This window comes from Eublepharis macularius, chromosome 12, assembly GCF_028583425.1.
Source record: "Eublepharis macularius isolate TG4126 chromosome 12, MPM_Emac_v1.0, whole genome shotgun sequence".
Classification (NCBI taxonomy): Eukaryota; Metazoa; Chordata; class Lepidosauria; order Squamata; family Eublepharidae; genus Eublepharis; species Eublepharis macularius.
The window spans coordinates 58016833-58036283 of NC_072801.1; the positions used below are offsets into that span (position 1 = coordinate 58016833).

Here is a 19451-nt window from a genome sequence, read left to right on the forward strand (position 1 = left end):
AGGATGCAATGTTACCTGGGAACTGTAGTTGAAAACAGTGTTATGTTCCTACAGGAAGGCAGGGGAGGGGGAGAGCTTTTCAAAGATAAAGACACAACCACGTGGGATCGCTATGGAACTTTTCAATTCTTTTCTTGTAATCTCTATGGAGAGATGAACTTCCAGCTCTTCCCCACCCCTGCTTCTTCAAACTAGGGACAGGGTCCTGTATTCCTCTCTCAAGCTACGAATCAGGACATCCTTGATGGTAATAAGGTTAATGCAACAATTAAGGGGAGAAGAAGGATGTTTGCTGAGTAAAGTTTACTTCTAAACAAACGGAATAAAAAGACCCTTGTTAAAAGATCCTTGCCCTCGGGGTGTGCATACTGCTAGATTTTTAGGGAGAGTATTATGTGGAGTCCCCATTTCAATTCTGCTTGCTTTTCAGTGAGGGAAAAGAGTGGCTCAGCAAGCAATGCAACAAGATCATTGTATGGAGCTAGGTCAGAGAAAGGGTACAGGAGAAAGGGTCAAACACTTTCCCCTCATACCTCCTTACTTATCTTTACAACTGGGTAGTGTGGGTGTATTACAGTGCCTTTCCTCCAAACAGCTCACAAACAGATCTCAGCAGGGGAGTGGTGTAGTTAGATCCTTCTAAGTCATCTGAAATCAATGGGCTTAGAAGGATGTAGCTCTGTTTGGGAAGGCATTGCCAGGACAAAAAATTCCAGGGTCCGAGGAAGTTGGGCAAGGTGCCACTGGGGTATGGTAGCGGCATACCTGTTCTAATCAAACATATTATGCATGTTCTTCTGAACAAGGTAGGAGGCAAGAGGAGCTTTTGTCTTGAGGCCTCTGGTGTTCCTTGGCAGACCTACGCCTCAGTAATCTTTCTTTACCTTCCACTGTATAAGGTGGGTAAGTATTGTCATCCTGCTATGGGACGGGCCCACAAGCCCTTCCCTTTTCCTTCTGATTGGCCCCCCAAAGAGTTCAGAAGAACGCCACAGCTACCGTATTTTCTTGGTGGCGCACCCCTTCTCCTCACTCCCTAAGGTCCCAGTTCCAAAGTGGGTAACCACCAACTGCCACTAATGACTCTAAGAAGTATCTCCAGCCATAACAGGGTGTACATATAGCACTTTGTACTTCTATTGCCACTTAGAGGCCCCGCCTACTCACTGCTACTTCTGCTAGCAAGTGCAGGGGTGATCACAACTTTGCACTTGACTGTCTTGCTCAGGGGAAGGAGAGTTTCTCTGCTGTCCCCCCCTCCTAGTACCACACTTCAGGTAGCAAGCCCAAGGAGGTGTTTCATTTTTCCATACATGGGAGTTTACCACAGGAGTGTTTTCCTGTTAGTTCTGGCTCAGACTGCTTTGACTTATCCCGAATTCCACACCATTTTTTTTGCCTTTAATTTTCACTTCCATCCCCCCCCGCCCCCCCCCCCCCAACTTGGGTTTCTTTCAGTTCTTTTTGAGACTGCTTTTATCCTGATCTTCTGGAAGCTAATTTTGAGTGGATTTTTTTCTTTGAGTGTAATATTTATTTCGGTTTTGTTTGTCCCGCCCACTCTCACCCTCCTCCAACTCACTTTTCAACAACTGGACATTCGTCATTGGTGAACCACTCTTCCCCCCTCACCTTCCTTCCCTCCTCTCATGGTTTTGTTTTATTTATTTTTTTCAATAATAACTTTCATATTCCTATACTGCCCTGCCCTGGAACAAAATTTGGCAGATAACTCCAAGAAACTTTTACAAATTGAGTCTAGATGGATATTTCACCTTAAGACTTTAGTGCCACATGGGCTTAATAATGAATTAGACCTGTCTTGCTTTATTGGTCATTAGAACAGGAGCAGTTGTTAGCTGTGCATGCGACCTCTGATAAATGCGGTGTGTCTCCCTGCAAAACTTAAACAGCAATTAAATGGTTAAATAAGAGATGGTAGGCAGTTGAGTCACATACCACACACCCCTTTGCTACTTGGTAGAGCACAGAGGGAGCTGAAGCGCAGGCGACCAATGTGTGAGTAGTTTATTTGGGAGATGATTATGAATTATGTAAACAGTTATGTAAACATATGTGTACCCACTCAGACCACCAGATATTTGCCTGGAGATGAAGATTTTCGAAACGGGAATTTGATAAAGTTGCTCTGCATCACCATCCCGTCGGCAAATGGCCCAAAAGCATTAGAACCCCTCTTCTGAGGACTGGTGTTTGTCTATACCGGAGGTCACAGCTCTGCGCTCCTCATGCTCTAGTGATGGACTCTGTTTACAAAATTAGTTCATGAAAATTACAAACTGTATTGGATGACTTTGTATTGTGTGGCTTGTGGATATTTGTAAAATTTGAATATTTATTCTGTATTTATTAGCACATTATTTATTAACACTATTGCACTCTGGCACTTTAATATATATAAAAAGTGTAAATTATTGCCTTGAGCATTTATTGTTTTTCCCGGTCTGCATTTGTTCTAGTCAGTTGGTACCGGTGAACTCCCGTGTTTTGTTTCTGGCTGTAGATCTCAGAAGCTAAGCAGGGTTGGTCTTGGTTAGTAATTGGATGGGAGACCTCCAACGAAGACTAGGGTTGCAGAGGCAGGCAATGGCAAACCACCTCTGTTAGTCTTTTGCCATGAAAACCCTGCCGGGGTTGCCATAAATAAGTAAACTATGGGAGCAATCCTAAGCAGGTCTACTCAGAAGTAAGTCCCATGTTATTGAATGGGGCTTACTCCCAGGAAAGCATCCATAGGATTGCAGCCTATGACACACACACATATCAATCTACCATTTTACTAATAGAAGCAGCAGATTCTCTGAATTCTTAGCTTTCCTTTTTTTAAAAACTCTCTAGTTCCTTCCATTGCAGAGATACGTCTTTTCCCTTATATCTTCACAAGGAAAGAGACTAGAGACTTACCTTTTGAAAAATGAAATCTGGAAATTGTTACTATAGTGATATGCAAATGATGACTTTTTAAAAAATTGCAAAAGCCCTGGTGGCCCAGGGGAGGGCAGGTGGCCACTTCTGGCACCCAAAATAGCAGCACAGTTTGAAAAGCACGTAGCTACTCCTGCTCCGGGCTCCATCTCAGCAGAGATCGTTTTGCCTCACTGATGCTGGCCCCAGACTACTGACTCTGAGTAAGGCAGGGCAGGTTCTCTGGTTTGAACTGCGGGGGGCGGGAGGCGCTTAAGTATGAGTGGAGTAATACAGATGAAAAGCTTGGTCCCAATGCTTCCACTTTGCAGCCGGGTTACCTTGCAACATAAATGGAGGTGGAGGGTGAAAAAAATCCATGTCCATCACTTTTGACACCATGTAATGTCATTGTATCAGCTCAGATCATAAAAGATACTCATGAATTCACTCAGACATCCCACATAGTAAATAATTCAGTTTATTGGCATTAAAAAAATGTTCCAAACAAACAGCCACTCCCAAACTCCAAAAACGCCAACAACCATCTTCATCATGTTTTCATTTTAAAAAAATCAGTCCTTATATTGATAGAGTGATATACTCATGCACAAAAAAAAAGCGGGGGGGGGGGGCTGAGGATGTCACTGATGATGACAGCACCCTCCCTTGAAAATCTTGATGACTTAAGTCATGTGAAGAACAAAATAAACCACAACTCTTAAAATTCTGAGAGAGGGCAGACATGTGGAATAACCATACCCAAACTGATCCCAGTGCTTGAGGACTGACTGCTAAGAAAATCAGAATAAGTCAAGTGTGTAGAAAATCCCTTAGAACATTTAAAATATAAGTAAGTTTAATAAATGAATGAAAGTATACACATGTTCTAGTCTGTTCAAGCAATTTGAAAAGAAAAGGAGAAAACATGCAGCCTTCTGTCCCCGTAACAGGCACTTCCTAAATGATGCAGAATATTAGAACAGGCAAGCTTTACTTGAAGTTGCAGTAAGGTAGACTTAATCATTACCTAGCCCTCCAGGTTGGGACTAGAGATGGGCACGAACAGCAATATGAACTAAAAAAAAAGCCACAAACAGCCCAATCAGCTGTTCCCGGACAAGCTGTCCCTGAGGCCCCATTCTAAATGAACAGGCAGTCGTTGCAAGCCTCTTTCGTTGCTGTTCGTCAAGCAAGCCAGTCTGGCACCTGCAATCAATTCCCTTGGCAACTGGAGGCAGAGACTGCCTGAACTCTGTCTGAACTCCTGCTGTTGCCCTGGAAACCCCAATCTAAGCCCAATTTAGCTTGATAGGCAGGTCTTCCTTTCAAGTATGGAGCTCCAAATTTGTTACAAGGAAGCAAAGAGCAGGGGCGGGGGGCTCCCAGCTCTGGTTTTGCAGACGGTGAGGGAGAGACAGTTGCTGTTGGCATTTTGAGAGAGAGACAGGGAGAGTGCATTGGAGCTTGAAATTTCTTTGTGTGTGGTGGGATAGGGATCTACCTCTTCAAGTTCCAGGGCTGCTGCCAGGCTCTAGGCCAAGCTATTATTGCCAAGCTATTATTTATTATTGGTACATTTCCTGCTGCCTGCTCAGGTAGGGTTTCTGGCAGTGGTGTGGTAGGGATCTTGATTGCTGGAGGAGAGCCTGCTGGCCCCTACGAACAACGAACATGTTCGTGAACAGGTCATGAACGTCAATGTTCGTTGTTCATTGTTCGTGGGTGGCAATGAACAACGAACACCATGTTTGTTTTTTGTTCGTGCCCATGTCTAGTTGGGACTCCCCTCCATCATTCCCTTGCCTTGTAGACAAGATGGAATCCCTTGGTAAAAGTGTAGTACATCATGGATTGTGTACATCTGAAGAACTGTCCAAAATGGAAGAGACACCTTTCCCCCGTGTCCAGAGTTTTTATAACCTCTTTTCCCCCTCTCCCTTTTGGGATGGCCCTGCAAAGGAAGAGTTTTCCTCCTATCACTTTAGTTTTCTCACCTTTTTGACTCTGTGTGTGACTTACTAGCAGGGGATGGAGTAGTAAGACATTAACATAAGTAAGAGCGTGAGTGCTCTGTGCTAGGAGTTCAAGGGCTCCTGCCTCCAACCACTCTTCCCTCTGCCCTCTATCATTCTGCAGCAGGGTTCCTGTCTATGGGCAGAGAGCAGCCACAATATTTGAAGCATGGGGATTCATTTTTGGTCGGACGCTGTTTCTCCACATATTCCAATACATACTGCAGGTCAGGTGCGGCTGAGAAACAATTTAAAGGTATGCTTAAGGTTGCCTAGCAAGTTCAGGGTTCCGCTAAGATGAATTCATGGTAGACTTCAAGGTCACGGCGCTGTACCAAGATACCCTGTATTTCAGAATCAGAACTCATTTTTTAAAAATCACTGTTCCAATGTACACAAGACATTTCATGTTTTTAAAAGTACCTGCATCTCTCTTAACAAAAGTGCAAAGTGAGGAGAAACATCTTTGCCCTGGACAGAAAAAATCCCTGAAGAGGTAAGTTTCTGAGCCTATAATACATCTCTGAAACGCAGGGTTGTTCCTTCCATCTTTCGCTGGTAATCAGCATCAAACGCCTCTCTTTGAGCCACCGTAAAATAATTCTTCCAGTCACCAACTTCACCTGGGGAGAGGGGGCGGGGGATGCAAGAGAGGAAGAGGAAAGAGCTGAGGATTATGGGTAACTGCAGAATCCCTTTGTCAATGCTTTGGTGATGAATGTCACTACAGCCCCCTTGTTGCTAGAAAGCAGGGTGGCTAACCATTCTCTGTTATAGACAACTCTATTTTGTGTGTCGTCCAAAGGATATGGGGTTTGCCCTTTACTTGGAATGGGTTCCGGTTCAGGATAGTGATAAGAGTGGCACCATATTGCCAAGAGGAGGATTGCCAAAGAGCCAGTTTGGTGTAGTGGTTAAGAGCACGGGACTCTAATCTGGAGAGCCGGGTTTGATTCCCCACTCCTCCACTTGAAGCTAGCTGGGTGACCTTGGACTAGTCACAGCTCTCTGGAGCTCTCTCAGCCCCACCCACCTCACAGGGTGTTTTGTTGTGGGGATAATGATAACATACTTTGTAAACCGCTCTGAGTGGGTGTTGAGTCATTCTGAAGGGCGGTATATAAATCTAATATTATTATTATTATAAAAGGGAATATGAGGACTTCTAAGGCTTACTCCCGTGGCTGAATGTAAGTCATATCCTCTGTTTGAAAGATTACCTTGCTGGAAGGTAGTGGGGGAGGATAAGCAGCTGCCAGGAGGACCCGTGTCATTCAATTACCTTTTCTCATAAAGGAACTTTTTGTCCTATCCAAGAAGGTGCTGGGGAGAGTGTCATAATTTGCCATCGGATTGTCCTTCATGATCTGGAAGGAGGTATGGTGGGCAATCTTCTGAACAATGTCTTCAGACAGTTCTACCTCCAGGAAATCCTTCACTCGCCGGATTTCATGTGCCAGGTCCTGTTGGAGACCCATTTGGTGTCAGGTCCAGTGTATATCTAAACTGTACTGACTCCATTTTCTAATGCTTCTAGTGTTTAAGTGCTTTCTTCCCAGGTGCACCAGTTCCCAGGCAGCATTCCCACCGGAGGAGACTGTTTTGTCTAACACCGTTCCACCAAGCATTGGCCTTGAAGAGAGCAGCTTCCCAGGACTGAGCGATGTTGTTTTGAGAACTGTGGGGGGAGGCTAATCCAGATGGGTATTGTTACTCTGTACCTTATGCTTGCCCTTCATTGGTAACAATGATCATGTACCATCCTGAGTCTCCTATTCAGGACAGTGGACTGTAATGGACCTTTTCTGCAGTAAAGTTTCCTTTCTCAAACAATGGACTTGTGTTTGCTTCTAAAGGGAATTCTGTAGTGAGAGCCTTATTTAGCCACAGTCTGACATTTTGTTACCAATCATGTCTGAGTCGGGCCCATCGGAATCCAAGGTTGTCCCGGACAGGGATCCTTTGTTTGATCCGTATGCGTCTCCCGACAATCAACCAGTACCAGCCCAAGACTCCCAGGAGCTGGGAGCAACCGGGAACGGGACCGGAGCCTCCACTTCCACCCCGCCTCTCATCGATCTCGGTGCTGAAGGGGCAAGGCCGAAGGCGACCGCTCTCCCCTTGATCTCGGTACCCACCCCGTCGGAGTGGGGAGCCAGACCCCGGGAAACGAGAGAGCGCCGGGCCGGTGGACTCCATCCACGAGTTTCGATGGAAGGGCGCCGAAGCCTAGACACCGTCCCTGAGCTAGACAGCAGCCAACCATGGCGATATTGGAACAGGACGCTCGAGCAGACGGAGGGGGACACGTCCCACCGCGGCGCCCTGAGTTGGGATTATTCCGAACTTGCTCCGTGGAAAGAGCCAACGGAAGTTCCTGAACAAAGTTGGGAGCAGCTGCAAGGTCGCACCCATGCTGTAGATACCGGCATCTCGGCAGTGACGGGCCTGGCCAAGGGTATTCTAGCAGCGAGATCGCGAGTCGTTCAGGGAGACCCTCCGCCTTGGGGCCCCTTTTCCCCGGTGAGTGCAACGATTGAAGGTTCCGTGAGGGAGCAACCGGGGCCAAGTCGAATGCAACAGTTAGAAGCTAAACTGATGGATATGGAAGAAAGTTTGGCTCATGCCATTCATCTAATCTCAGCAATGGGAGCAGGAGAGAGACTGTCCCCAGAAGAGATGGCGGTGCAGATAGCTACACTCCAAAGTGTCATCTCCTATCCGGTGGAGGGAGTCCAGCAACAGTCGTCACCTACGGGAGAGGGGGACGCCTGCCCTGGCGAATCGGGAGAACAACCCAAGGAATTTCCCAAACTGCACGAAATTCCACCGAGAGGGGATAACCCGGTTGAGCCACCCGGAGAAACTCCCACCGAACCTCCTAACTCGGGAGGGGATTTACCGCCAGACGAGACTCCAGTTGAGCGGCCTACGGAAGGGGAGGAAAAGCCAAGTGGGACACCGGTGATACCCCCTCATACTTCTCCAATAACGGTCCGGCCGGACCAATCGGGAGAACACCCGGCTCCATCCGAGGCGGGAGCCCCTCGTCAACCGCGGGAAACTGTTCCCATCGGGCAAACTTCAGGGGACAGTCTACCAGCGCCACGAGGCCAGCCTTTGCTTCCCAGAATAACGACGCCTGGAGGGGCAAGCCCGCGCGGCCTTCCACCCATCCGGCCTTCGCCGCTGCGGCCCCTCCCGCCTCGACCGCAGCTCACACCGTTGCAGCAGCCACAGGACCAGCCCGTCTTACCACCCCCGAATCAACCGGGAAGGCCCGCACCACTACGACATCTCCAACCCCCTCCTCCGCGGCCGACCCCCACTCAACCACACCAGCCTCCTCCACCTCGACAGTTACCGCCGACGCCTCCCGTGTTACCAGCCAGACCAAGACTGCCACCACCTGCTCGCCCACCACTGCAGCCTCCGGCCCAACCGAGACCACCCCCGGCAGCCCAACCATGGCAACCTCTGCCAGCACCGCCGGTGTTGCCGCCGCCAGTACAACCGCCACCGTTGCCCCAACCGGGGCCCCAGTTACCTCCTCCCGCGCCCCAGGCGCAATTAAGACTGCCAATGGACTTCTACCCAGCGCCTGCTCCGAGACAAGAACTCCCGATGGGCTGGGTGAAACTGGAAGCCACTTTCGATGGGGATCCCTCCAAACTAGGATTTTTCCTGGTGCAAGTGGTACAATTTTTCAACCGGTGGGGACACCTCTTCGGCAGCGAGGCCAGTCAAATTGAACATCTTGGATCCCGCTTACAAGGCAAGGCAGCGGACTGGTATGTAGGACTATACAATGTTGGGGCCCCAGAACTCGATACTCTCCAGGGGTTGGTGGATGCTATCCGAGCGCAATATGAAGACCCCTTAGAGGAAACCAGGGCCAGAACAGAATTGCAAGCCATTAAACAAGGCAGCATGTCAGCAAGAGACTATGTCACAAAATTCCGGCAATTGGCAGCCAAGTGCCCTAGGTGTGAGGAGTCCACCAAGATTATTCTGTTCAAGCAAGGACTAAACCCGAGACTTTTGGACAGAGCCCTTATGCAGGACAATCCCCCTACGTTGTTAGGTTGGATTCAACTTGCATGCGAAGTGGAGAACCGCATTCTGGAAGTCCGTTTGGTTGAACAACAACAACAAACGGGACAGAGAAGACCATTGACTTTACAGAAGGGAGGACGGGGAACTGGCTACGCCACCCGTGGAGCGAGAGATGCTAGATGGCAACAAGGGCTGTGTTTGCAATGCGGACAAGCAGGTCACTTTGCAGCACAATGCCCCTACCGGCCTGTGCAAAGACCTCCGCTTCAACTACGGCGTCCAACCCTTGCTCCGTTTCCTACTCTCCAACGCCCAATTCCCGCGCCACGAGCAAATAGAGGCCGCGGCGCTTCCCAAAGGCCTGCCTCAGAGAGAGGGCTGGAAGCGGAAGAAGTTATGGAATACGACCCCGCTTCCCCAACCGCAGAAGTCAATCCAGAAAGCCCCCAGTCGGGAAACGAGATGGATCTGTCGTAAAAGGGCCCAAACGACAGATCCGCCCCAAGCCAGTCCCTGCACGGAACCGGCCACCTGGGTCCATCTTATTCATGCCAGTGACTCTAATCAACCCAGAGAGACAAATGCATATTCGGGTGCAAGCCCTTATCGACTCGGGCTGTTCGAGAGACATCATCGCCCCAGCTTTAGTCAATGGACTGGTCTTACCAACTCGGGAATTACAAAATCCAGTAATCTTTGAACAAATGGACGGCACCAATATGAACCCTGTCACAACTGAGACCATCCCAGTGATCACAGGCATGGGACAACATTGGGAAAAGAGGTCTTTTGTCATCAGCTCTACTGCCAAGTACCCGTTAATTCTAGGCAGCGTGGCTATGTGATCACAATCCCTACATAGACTGGGCACAAGGATGTATCACCTTCAGTCATGCCAACTGTAAAAATCACCGTTGGAACCAAAACTGGGGCGATGATCCAACTCATACTGAAAAGGCCCTTCTCACTCAAGAAGAAGTCAACCAAATACCCGAACCGTATTGGCCTTTTCTAAATGCTTTTTCTGAGGAGGAAGCTGATACTCTACCCCCGCACCGACGAACGGATTGCGCGGTGGAAATTTTACCCGGAGCCTCACTGCCCAAAGGACGACTCTATCCCATGAGTCTCCATGAACGAGAAGAGCTCCGGAAATTCATCGACACCAACCTCCAACGAGGGTTCATCCGCCCAGCCAATAGTCCCCACGCCGCTCCGGTCCTCTTCGTGAAAAAGAAGGATGGGGGACTCCGACTGTGCACAGATTTCCGAGGACTGAATGCAGTGTCCACCAACAACGCCTATCCTATACCACTCATCCGAGACCTTCTCAACGTCGTGGCTCAAGGTAAGATCTTTACGAAATTAGATCTAAAAGATGCTTACTTCCACGTTCGTATCAAAGCAGGGGATGAGTGGAAAACCGCGTTTAATACGCCCCTCGGACAATATGAATACCTTGTTATGCCTTTTGGATTGACGGGAGCCCCGTCTGTATTCATGTCCATGATAAACGAAGTTCTACATGAATTTTTGTACAAAGGGGTGGTGGTGTACCTTGATGATGTTTTAATTTATTCAGACACCGAGGAAGAACATATTCAAATGGTACAAAAGGTCCTGGCCACCTTGATGAATAATAAACTGCCCATCAAGTTGTCCAAATGTGAATTCCATAAAACCGAACTCACTTACCTTGGGTATTGCATCTCCCCAGAGGGTTTAAAAATGGATCCAGCCAAAATACAAGCGATCCAAGAGTGGCAAACACCCACCACCCGTAAAGAACTGCAATCCTTCCTGGGTTTTGCCAACTTCTACAGAGACTTTATAGCAAATTTCGCCCAAATCACGCTCCCCTTAACAGAACTGCTGAAAACAAAAGATAAAGGGGACCAAGCTAAAAGACCCTCCTCCAAACTACAATGGACCCCCGATTGCCAAACTGCTTTCGAATGCCTAAAAAAGCAATTTGTAACGGAACCCATCCTCTCCCACCCCAACGAACAATCCCCTTTCATAGTGCAAGTCGACGCCAGCGATACGGCAATAGGGGGAGTTTTACTGCAGAAGGGGGAGGATGGAAGATTGCGGCCTTGTGCGTTCTTGTCTAGAAAGTTTTCGGAGGCGGAAAGGAATTGGAATGTGTGGGAGAAGGAGGCTTTTGCAGTAAAAGCAGCTCTTACTAACTGGAGGCATTGGCTGGAGGGGGCGCGATACCCTTTCGAGGTCTGGACAGATCATAAAAATCTGGAGGCCCTCCGAAGCCCACGCAGACTGAATGCCAAGCAATTGCGATGGGCGGAATTCTTTTCCAAATTCAACTTCACTCTAAATTATCTCCCGGGCAAAACTAACTTTTTGGCGGACGCCCTATCGCGCATGCCCCAACATAAGAGCAAACGGGAGGAGACTATCGACACGGTCTTCTCGCCTACGCAACTTGGGGGCGTGGTAACTACTCGCAGTCGTGCCAAGCCGCCCCTCCCGGCCAACCAAGAGTGGAAATCGAAACTTAAAACTGAAGTGGAAAGGGAGGGGGATAAAGCTCCGCGAAACAAACTGACCCAATCCCCACAAGGGGATTGGCTAGCGGGGAACAAGTTTTATGTCCCTGACAGCCTCAGGCTGGAGGTCTTGCAACGCTGTCATGATGCTCCCACTGCTGGTCATTATGGGTATTTGAAAACATTGCACCTAGTCCAAAGGCAATTCTGGTGGCCGGGCATGCGCAAAGACATTTCCCAATATGTTAGTTCCTGCCCCGTTTGCCTCAGCGCCAAAACCAGAAAAGGAAAACCTCCGGGTCTCCTGCAACCATTGGAAACGCCAAACAGACCTTGGGAAATAATATCTATGGACTTTATCACTGATCTACCTATTTCAAAAGGACATAATTGTATTTTAGTCGTGGTAGATCTGTTCTCCAAACAAGCTCATTTTATTCCCTGTACTGCTATACCCTCCGCTCGGAAACTAGCGGATTTGTTTTTGAAACACATCGTAAAATTACATTCTTTTCCGTCCAAGGTGATTTCGGATCGCGGCGGACAGTTCGTTGCCAACTTCTGGCGGGAGCTTTTGAAAATGTTGAATATTGAGCAAGGAATCAGTTCAAGCCACCACCCACAAACCGACGGACAATCCGAAAAAACAAACCAAATACTAGAACAGTTCCTTCGTTGCTACATTAATTTTCAACAAGATAATTGGGTGGACCTTCTCCCTCTAGCCGAATTCTCATATAACAACAGTGTACACGCTTCAACCGGAGAGGCCCCTTTCAAAATTGTCTATGGAGCTCACTTCAATCCCTTCCCGTTGGACGCTCCCCCTCTCCATTCCTCTAAATTGCCAGATGTATCTTCATGGTGGGGGGAGGCGGCGCAACAGTGGACTCTTATTAAGAAACACCTTGAAAAAGCCAAACTGGATTACAAAAAATACGCAGATCGCCATCGTGTGGCCGAATGGGATTTACAACCTGGAGATCATGTGTATATTTCCACAAAGAACCTGAAACTAGCTCAAACAAGCCGCAAACTCGCTCTAAAATTTCTGGGACCTTTTCCTGTGCGCAAAATAATAAATAAAGTGACTGTTGCTGTAACTTTGCCCAAGAACTTGCGCCATGTTCATGACACGTTCCATGTCAGTCTTTTAAAGAGAGCTCCCACCGATGACAAATGGCACATCAGAGCTCCACCCATTCCAACTTTAATTGACGATCAAATACACTATGAGGTACAACAAATTTTGGACTCTAAACTTAAGCGAAATCAGCTTTTTTACCTCATTAGATGGAAGGACTTTGATTCTGGTTACGATGAATGGGTGAACTCTGCACATGTTCATGCTCCTAGATTAACCAAAGCTTTTCATACTCGCTACCCATATAAGCCAGGGGGGGATCTGTTTTAAGGGGGGCAGAATGTCAGGTCCAGTGTATATCTAAACTGTACTGACTCCATTTTCTAATGCTTCTAGTGTTTAAGTGCTTTCTTCCCAGGTGCACCAGTTCCCAGGCAGCATTCCCACCGGAGGAGACTGTTTTGTCTAACACCGTTCCACCAAGCATTGGCCTTGAAGAGAGCAGCTTCCCAGGACTGAGCGATGTTGTTTTGAGAACTGTGGGGGGAGGCTAATCCAGATGGGTATTGTTACTCTGTACCTTATGCTTGCCCTTCATTGGTAACAATGATCATGTACCATCCTGAGTCTCCTATTCAGGACAGTGGACTATAATGGACCTTTTCTGCAGTAAAGTTTCCTTTCTCAAACAATGGACTTGTGTTTGCTTCTAAAGGGAATTCTGTAGTGAGAGCCTTATTTAGCCACAGTCTGACATTTGGGATGGCATTGCCAAGAGAGAGGACAGGATACTTTGAGAACAGAATAAGAACTGACTAGGAAGCACAGATCATGCAAATTTGTGACAGATTAATAAAAGATGCGGTATGATTAAAAGAGAAAAACATATCAAGCACATTGATCTATTTATATATAACTAAATGGGTTTGATGACTATGGAAAGGCAGTGCTACAGCCAGTCAAAGCAGTGTTGGTGATTCAGGCTGTATCCACACAGTGAAGATTCTCCATTTCTCTGTCATCACTGCTGTGAATTCAGAGGCACTATCAATGAAGTATCCAACCACAGGAGTTTTGCGCACCCTTTCCTCCATCAGCTACAATTTCATGTCATAATGATCTATTTCCATTGTCTCCGAGTTCCTCTGAATTCCCTCAGCTTTCATAAGTAAAAGAAAAAGTAAATCTCTAGTCCTTTTTGTTGTGGACAGAAGTGCTAAACTACACCAAATCAACTATACCCAACGGACAAAATATTCAAAATGGATCTTTAATTGGAAAACTGTTGTAACTGTGGGTGTATTTGCAGATCCATCTGTACTCTTTTACATGCCCATGACCTGGCCATGCTGATCCATACTTTTGTAATGGTGCATTGGACTACTGTAACATACTTAGCATGGGGCCACCCTTAATGGCAATTCAGAAACTACAAACAGTATGAATGCAGCAACCTGATTGCAATTCAGGACAGAGGGGGTTAGCTAATATGAGCACATTACACCTTGCAGAATCAGCTACACTAGTTGCCAGAAAAAGGTTGTAACAGAGATCAGTTTCATTGGGGGAAATCAAAAAGAGTCTAGTACTACCTTTAAGACTAACCAACTTTACTGTAGCATAAGCTTTCGAGAATCACAGTTGGTTAGTCTTAAAGGTGCTACTGGACTCTTTTCAATTTTGGTACTACAGACTAACACGGCTAACTCCTCTGGATCTATGACCACTGGGGGAAATGGCTGCTTTAGCAGGTGGACTCCACAAAGCATTACCCTCTGCTCAGATCCATCCCCTCCCCAGACCCTGCCTTCTTCAGGCTCCACCTCCAAGTCTCCAGGAATTTCCCAACCCAGAGTTGGCAACTCCCTGTTTCTGAGCTCCATTTTAAGGGGCTACTTCTCACTTTGCACCAGTTAAAGATCATTAAAGCAGTTACTTGCCTATTTCCCCCTATCTCCAGGCTGTGCATTCCTCCACTGCTGAGATCTGGGATTTCTCAACTGTGGCTCCTACTTTGTGCAACAGATTACCAGAGGAAGTAAGGAAGATTTCATTCTTGCAGATGTTCAGAAAGAGGTTCAAGGTGGTTTTATTTTCTAGGGCTTTTAACGGATGGCTGTTTTGTTGAATTGTATTATTGGGTGCATTAACTGGAAGGGAATTTGGGGGATTCATTTGGTTTGGGATATTTTTAGTGTAGAGTTTTATAGTATTTGGATTCAAGCTGCCTTGAGTCTCTTTGTGGGGGAAAAAGATGGGATGTCACTATTTTAAATGAATCAGATAATATCCACATTGTTTATACAAACAGGTATTTATGGTCGACCTATTGTTCTGTTTTTGTTATATTAAATATTGCTATTGTTGATGCTGTCTGCACTACACAAACTGTTTTTTGTTCTAATTGCCAGCTTTCTTCTTGCTGCTATTATAAATATGAACACAATCTGCCTAGAGTGAGCCCCTTTCTGCTTGAAGTTCCTGGGAGAATGCAAGAAACTACGGCTGGATACTTTGGAGAGCAGAATTAGAGGGCCTTTACAATCCTCCCATATTTCTACAATTCTGCTGACATCTATTACACATCCCTTTGTGTCTCAAACGTGCCTATTTTGAAGTTGTCCCTCACATTTCTTGACCTGGAGAAATTATTGAGGGCACATCGAGAGATAAATAACTCTTGTGGGCACTCTCATTAAATCACATGGCCAAATTTCGGCTTTTAAAACAGGTTCAGGGAATACTCTGCTGAATTTATAGTAAATCCTTTCCCTTTTTTGTCTCCCATATGGAGGACCATGACCCTTTTCAAGCCGCTCCGAGTCTGGCACACCACGCATGATTCTCTCAATGCACATGTACAACATTCCATTTTACTAGGGCAGTACATTTATTTTCCAGCTTCAGGAACACATACTCCCAAAAAATCTGGATTTCCAGCTACATGTACTGAAGTTGGGGAAAAAGTATGTTGCCTATGCACACAAAATGACAAATATATGTATATATTCAGAAAATCTCATGTAATGTGCCCTCCTGGTATATAAGGTAGGAGTGCCACAGTTGTAATGACTGAAAAGAGTTTTTGTAATTCAGCACAGAAAGCCTACAGAGTTGGGAAAACACATCTCAGGAGGCATCTCCCACCCTGCCCGTCCTTTCAAGTTGGAAAAAATGGTGCAAGAGGAAGAGTCAGGAGCCCCTCCTCCCCCTGCACCTCAGTCCCAAATAGAATTGGGACCCCATAGCAATTTTAGAGGGAGTTTTCCATGACACTGTTGTATTGCCGCCCATCTCCATCAAAAACACGTGACAAACATTGTGTCTAGTTCGGCCCTAATAAAGGAGTTCCCAGATTGATCCTAGTGGAATTTTTTAGAAAATAATGTAGCACTTCTAGGCAAGGATTCTGCTTAAAAGTGTCCGCCCTCCCCTACCCGCCAGCAAAAAAAAATCCTGCACAATTGACCCCCTAGCTTGACTTTCACCCCAGTCACAGGCAGGTTAATATTCCCTGTCCACTCATGTAGCTCAATTCTATTCATTCCTCAGACAATTGTTGACTCTTTTCCGCACTCCTGTTCCTAGAAAATTTTGAAATGTGTTACTCAACAACTCTCCAACTTTTAAATAACCAAACAAGCATCTTTAGCAGAAATCATTACGATATTAAATACAAATCTTGATTATGGGTGACTTGCTTATTACAATAGCGCAGCCACAGTGAAGAAGGAAATCCAGAACCTATGTATTGCTTAATTTTGCATGAAAAGCAGTACCAACATCTCTTAAAATGAATGAACAAATAACCTGACTCACTTCTTTCATGTCCTCATAGAAAACGTACAGGATGCGGTGGTTTGCTCTCTCATCCCAGCAACGCCGAACATGATCGTACCAAGAGCCCCATGCAACTGAGTAATGAAGAAGATGAGATGGCACAAAAAATAGGTACCTCGCTCCCTGAACCCATTATACCTCCTCCATTTCCAGAGAGTTTGGGAATCCCTAATTCAATATATTTTGTCTCAAATATAAACCATTAGACCCGCCGTGAATCTAGCATGTTCCTTGTTTATCCACAATATCGAGGTGTTAAGCAAGAGTTGAGTATTCCCTGCCCTAGAACTGACCTTTGCCCTCCATGAATTTCTTAACATAACCATCCCAGGGCCCTGGATCTGGCTGTGTCCGGTTCATCAGATCATAGAAGTAATAGGAAACCAGGTTATCCTTGGCATTACGAGCAACATAAATAATCTGTAAGAGTCAAAAGACAGGCCTTTAATGTGGCTGCTGATCGTCAGCACCGACCATGTGATGAGGCACACAGTAGCATCACTTACTTTGCAATTCTTTTCCAAAAAGGATTTAGGAAGAAGCTGAAAGGGCAAGTGGCTTTTGATCACACGAGGAGATGGTGCATTCACCAGCCTATCGACCCCTGGGGAGAGCAGTAGAACCAGAAATGAGGTGGAAGCGTTAGCCTGGCGTCTGTATGTTAAAGCTAAAGTCAGAATGCCCGAGTTCTCTGCGCTCACCTGAAGGCACAGGGGGTGGGGAACAGATTTCTAGGCATGGGATACGGACGTATACGGGTGCCCGCCGAGCTTTTTCCACATCACCAGTAGCAAAAATCAAATCAACAATCTCTTGCATCCAGGTGGTACCTGAAGGTACAGAGAGAGAGAGAGAGAGAACAGCAGAGCTTTTTTTGAGCAGGAACAAGGTGGAATGGAGTTCCGGCACCTCTTGAAAATGGTCGCATGGCTGGTGGCCCCGCCCTCTGATTTCCAGACAGAGGGGAGTTAAACTCCCCTTTGTCTGGAGATCAGGGGGTGGGGCCACCAGCCATGTGACCATTTTCTCCGAGAGCAACCCACTAAGTTCTACCACCTTTTTCCCAGAAAAAAAGCCCTGGAGAACAGATTTATAAATGACCAATGACTTTGACTGCAAAAAGAAAAGCTGTACTTAAGACATCCTTATGCAGAAAATGATGATTAATAATTGATAGATGAATACTGCTGCAACCAAAAGTTAAGAGGAAGTAAATAATTAGACCGTATCACAAAACAGCAAAAAGAAGACTGAAGGGGAGAGGCAGATTCTTTGCTGAACGTAACTTACTGACAAGTGAACTTACGCTAGGGGCTTGTCCACGAGGAAGGCTCTGCTAGATTTTTAAGAGGAATATAGAACTATATTATGTGTCATATGAAACTCCTGTTTCTAAACTGATAACTGATTGCAAATGGGAAACACAAAAGCCGTCCAGGATACTAATATCTAGTGGCCATCACAGCCCCATTTTATCCTACACTTCTATTAACATTTCAAGAGTAGGTACAAAACAACACTGCCATGCACTGTATTTCTGTAAAACAATGGACTGTTTAGCATATTTGCATATTTAGCATATTTACCTCCAAGCTGTGCATTCCTCCACTACCAAGATCTGGGATTTCTCAACTGTGGCTCCTACTCTGTGCAACAGATTACCAGAGGAGGTAAGGAAGATTTCGTTCTTGCAGATGTTCAGAAAGAGGTTCAAGGTGGTTTTATTTTCTAGGGCTTTTAACAGATGGCTGGTTTGTTGAATTGTATTATTGGAGATGGCTGTGTTTTGTTGAATCGTATTACAGTAGAGTTGCCAGGTGTCCAGTTTTCCCCCAGACCGTCTGGTTTTTTATCGGATTGTCTGGGGGAGAAAGCGATTAAAATACTGGACATATAAATGTCTGGTATTTTTGTGCGTGGAGGAGGAGTGGCTGGCCGCTGGCCTGCAGGAGCTGGCAGCAGCACCCAAAGGCCTTCCTGTGGTGCTTCCCCCTCCTTGCTGCTCTCCTGAGGGAGAGGCTGGTGGGCCCACCCAGCCTCCTATGCTGCCTGTGCCACCTCACCACTGTTTCCAGCCCCCTCCCCTGCCTGAGCGCCAGAGGAGTGACCAGCCAGCCAAGCCGCCTTCTGTGTGCCTGGGAAGTGACAGGCCCGCTTACTTGGCCTCCTGAGCAGCAGGGGGGTGGCCACCGATGACATCACTCTGGAATGATGTCATCACACTGGGCCTGGGAGTCCATCTAAAGCACATGCGTGAAAAACTCCAGAGTCCAGTTTACTTTTTAATGCGATCTGGCAGCCCCAATTTGTAGTTTGGTGCCTTACATTTCTATGAAACTCAAAAACAGGAGGGCTGCTAGTAGGCTATTTGAATGCAGAAACTTGCCTTGGCAAAAAATTTAGACATACATTAGTACATTTTCTATAGATTATGGTCTAGAAACATTTCTAGGATTATATATTAGAGGACTAGGAATATTCACCAAAAGTACAAATGGTGGGGCAGCAGCCCTATCTTACCTATCTACATTTTCATCACCGGTCTTTCCACTAAGAAGCTCAGGGTGGTATTCAAAGATATCTCCCCCTTCATCTGATCTTCAAAACAACCCTGCAAGGTAGGTTATACTAAGAGAGGAAGGAGTCGATTGTCATCCACTGAGTTTTCTGTCTGTATGGCTTTAGAAGCTAAGTCTCCCTGGCCCTGGTCTAATATTCTAACCACTATACTCCACTGGCTCCCAACCTTATTAACAACACAACTTCCATTCCATAGACCCTATTGATGTCTCACCTGATTTGGGGTAGGTCGAGATGAGCAAGTCATCCACTCGTGCTTCAAAATTTTCAATAGGAGCCCATTGATGAGCAATGGGTTCCATCAATGGGATCCCATAAACTGGCACCAGTGGAAACCTCTGGAACAGCCCCTTGAATTCATGTAGAGCTTCGTTGTAGTCCTTCTGGCTAGCCATGGTGTCCCCTTCAGGATGTAAGAACAGTGTAACAGGCCAGTAACAGCAG

At 46.5% G+C, this 19451-nt stretch overlaps 1 protein-coding gene across 1 annotated transcript; it reads right to left on the reverse strand.

The window, feature by feature from the left end:
• Positions 1–3445: 3445 nt before the first annotated feature.
• On the reverse strand, positions 3446–19451 carry LOC129338973 (sulfotransferase 1B1-like). Its single transcript, XM_054993552.1, has 7 exons — positions 19222–19451; positions 17129–17257; positions 16934–17031; positions 16721–16847; positions 16407–16501; positions 6223–6403; positions 3446–5563 (listed from the first exon to the last, which is right to left on the reverse strand). The coding sequence occupies exons 1-7, from the start codon at positions 19400–19402 to the stop codon at positions 5451–5453; spliced, it is 924 nt and encodes a 307-aa protein (XP_054849527.1). The 5' UTR covers positions 19403–19451; the 3' UTR covers positions 3446–5450.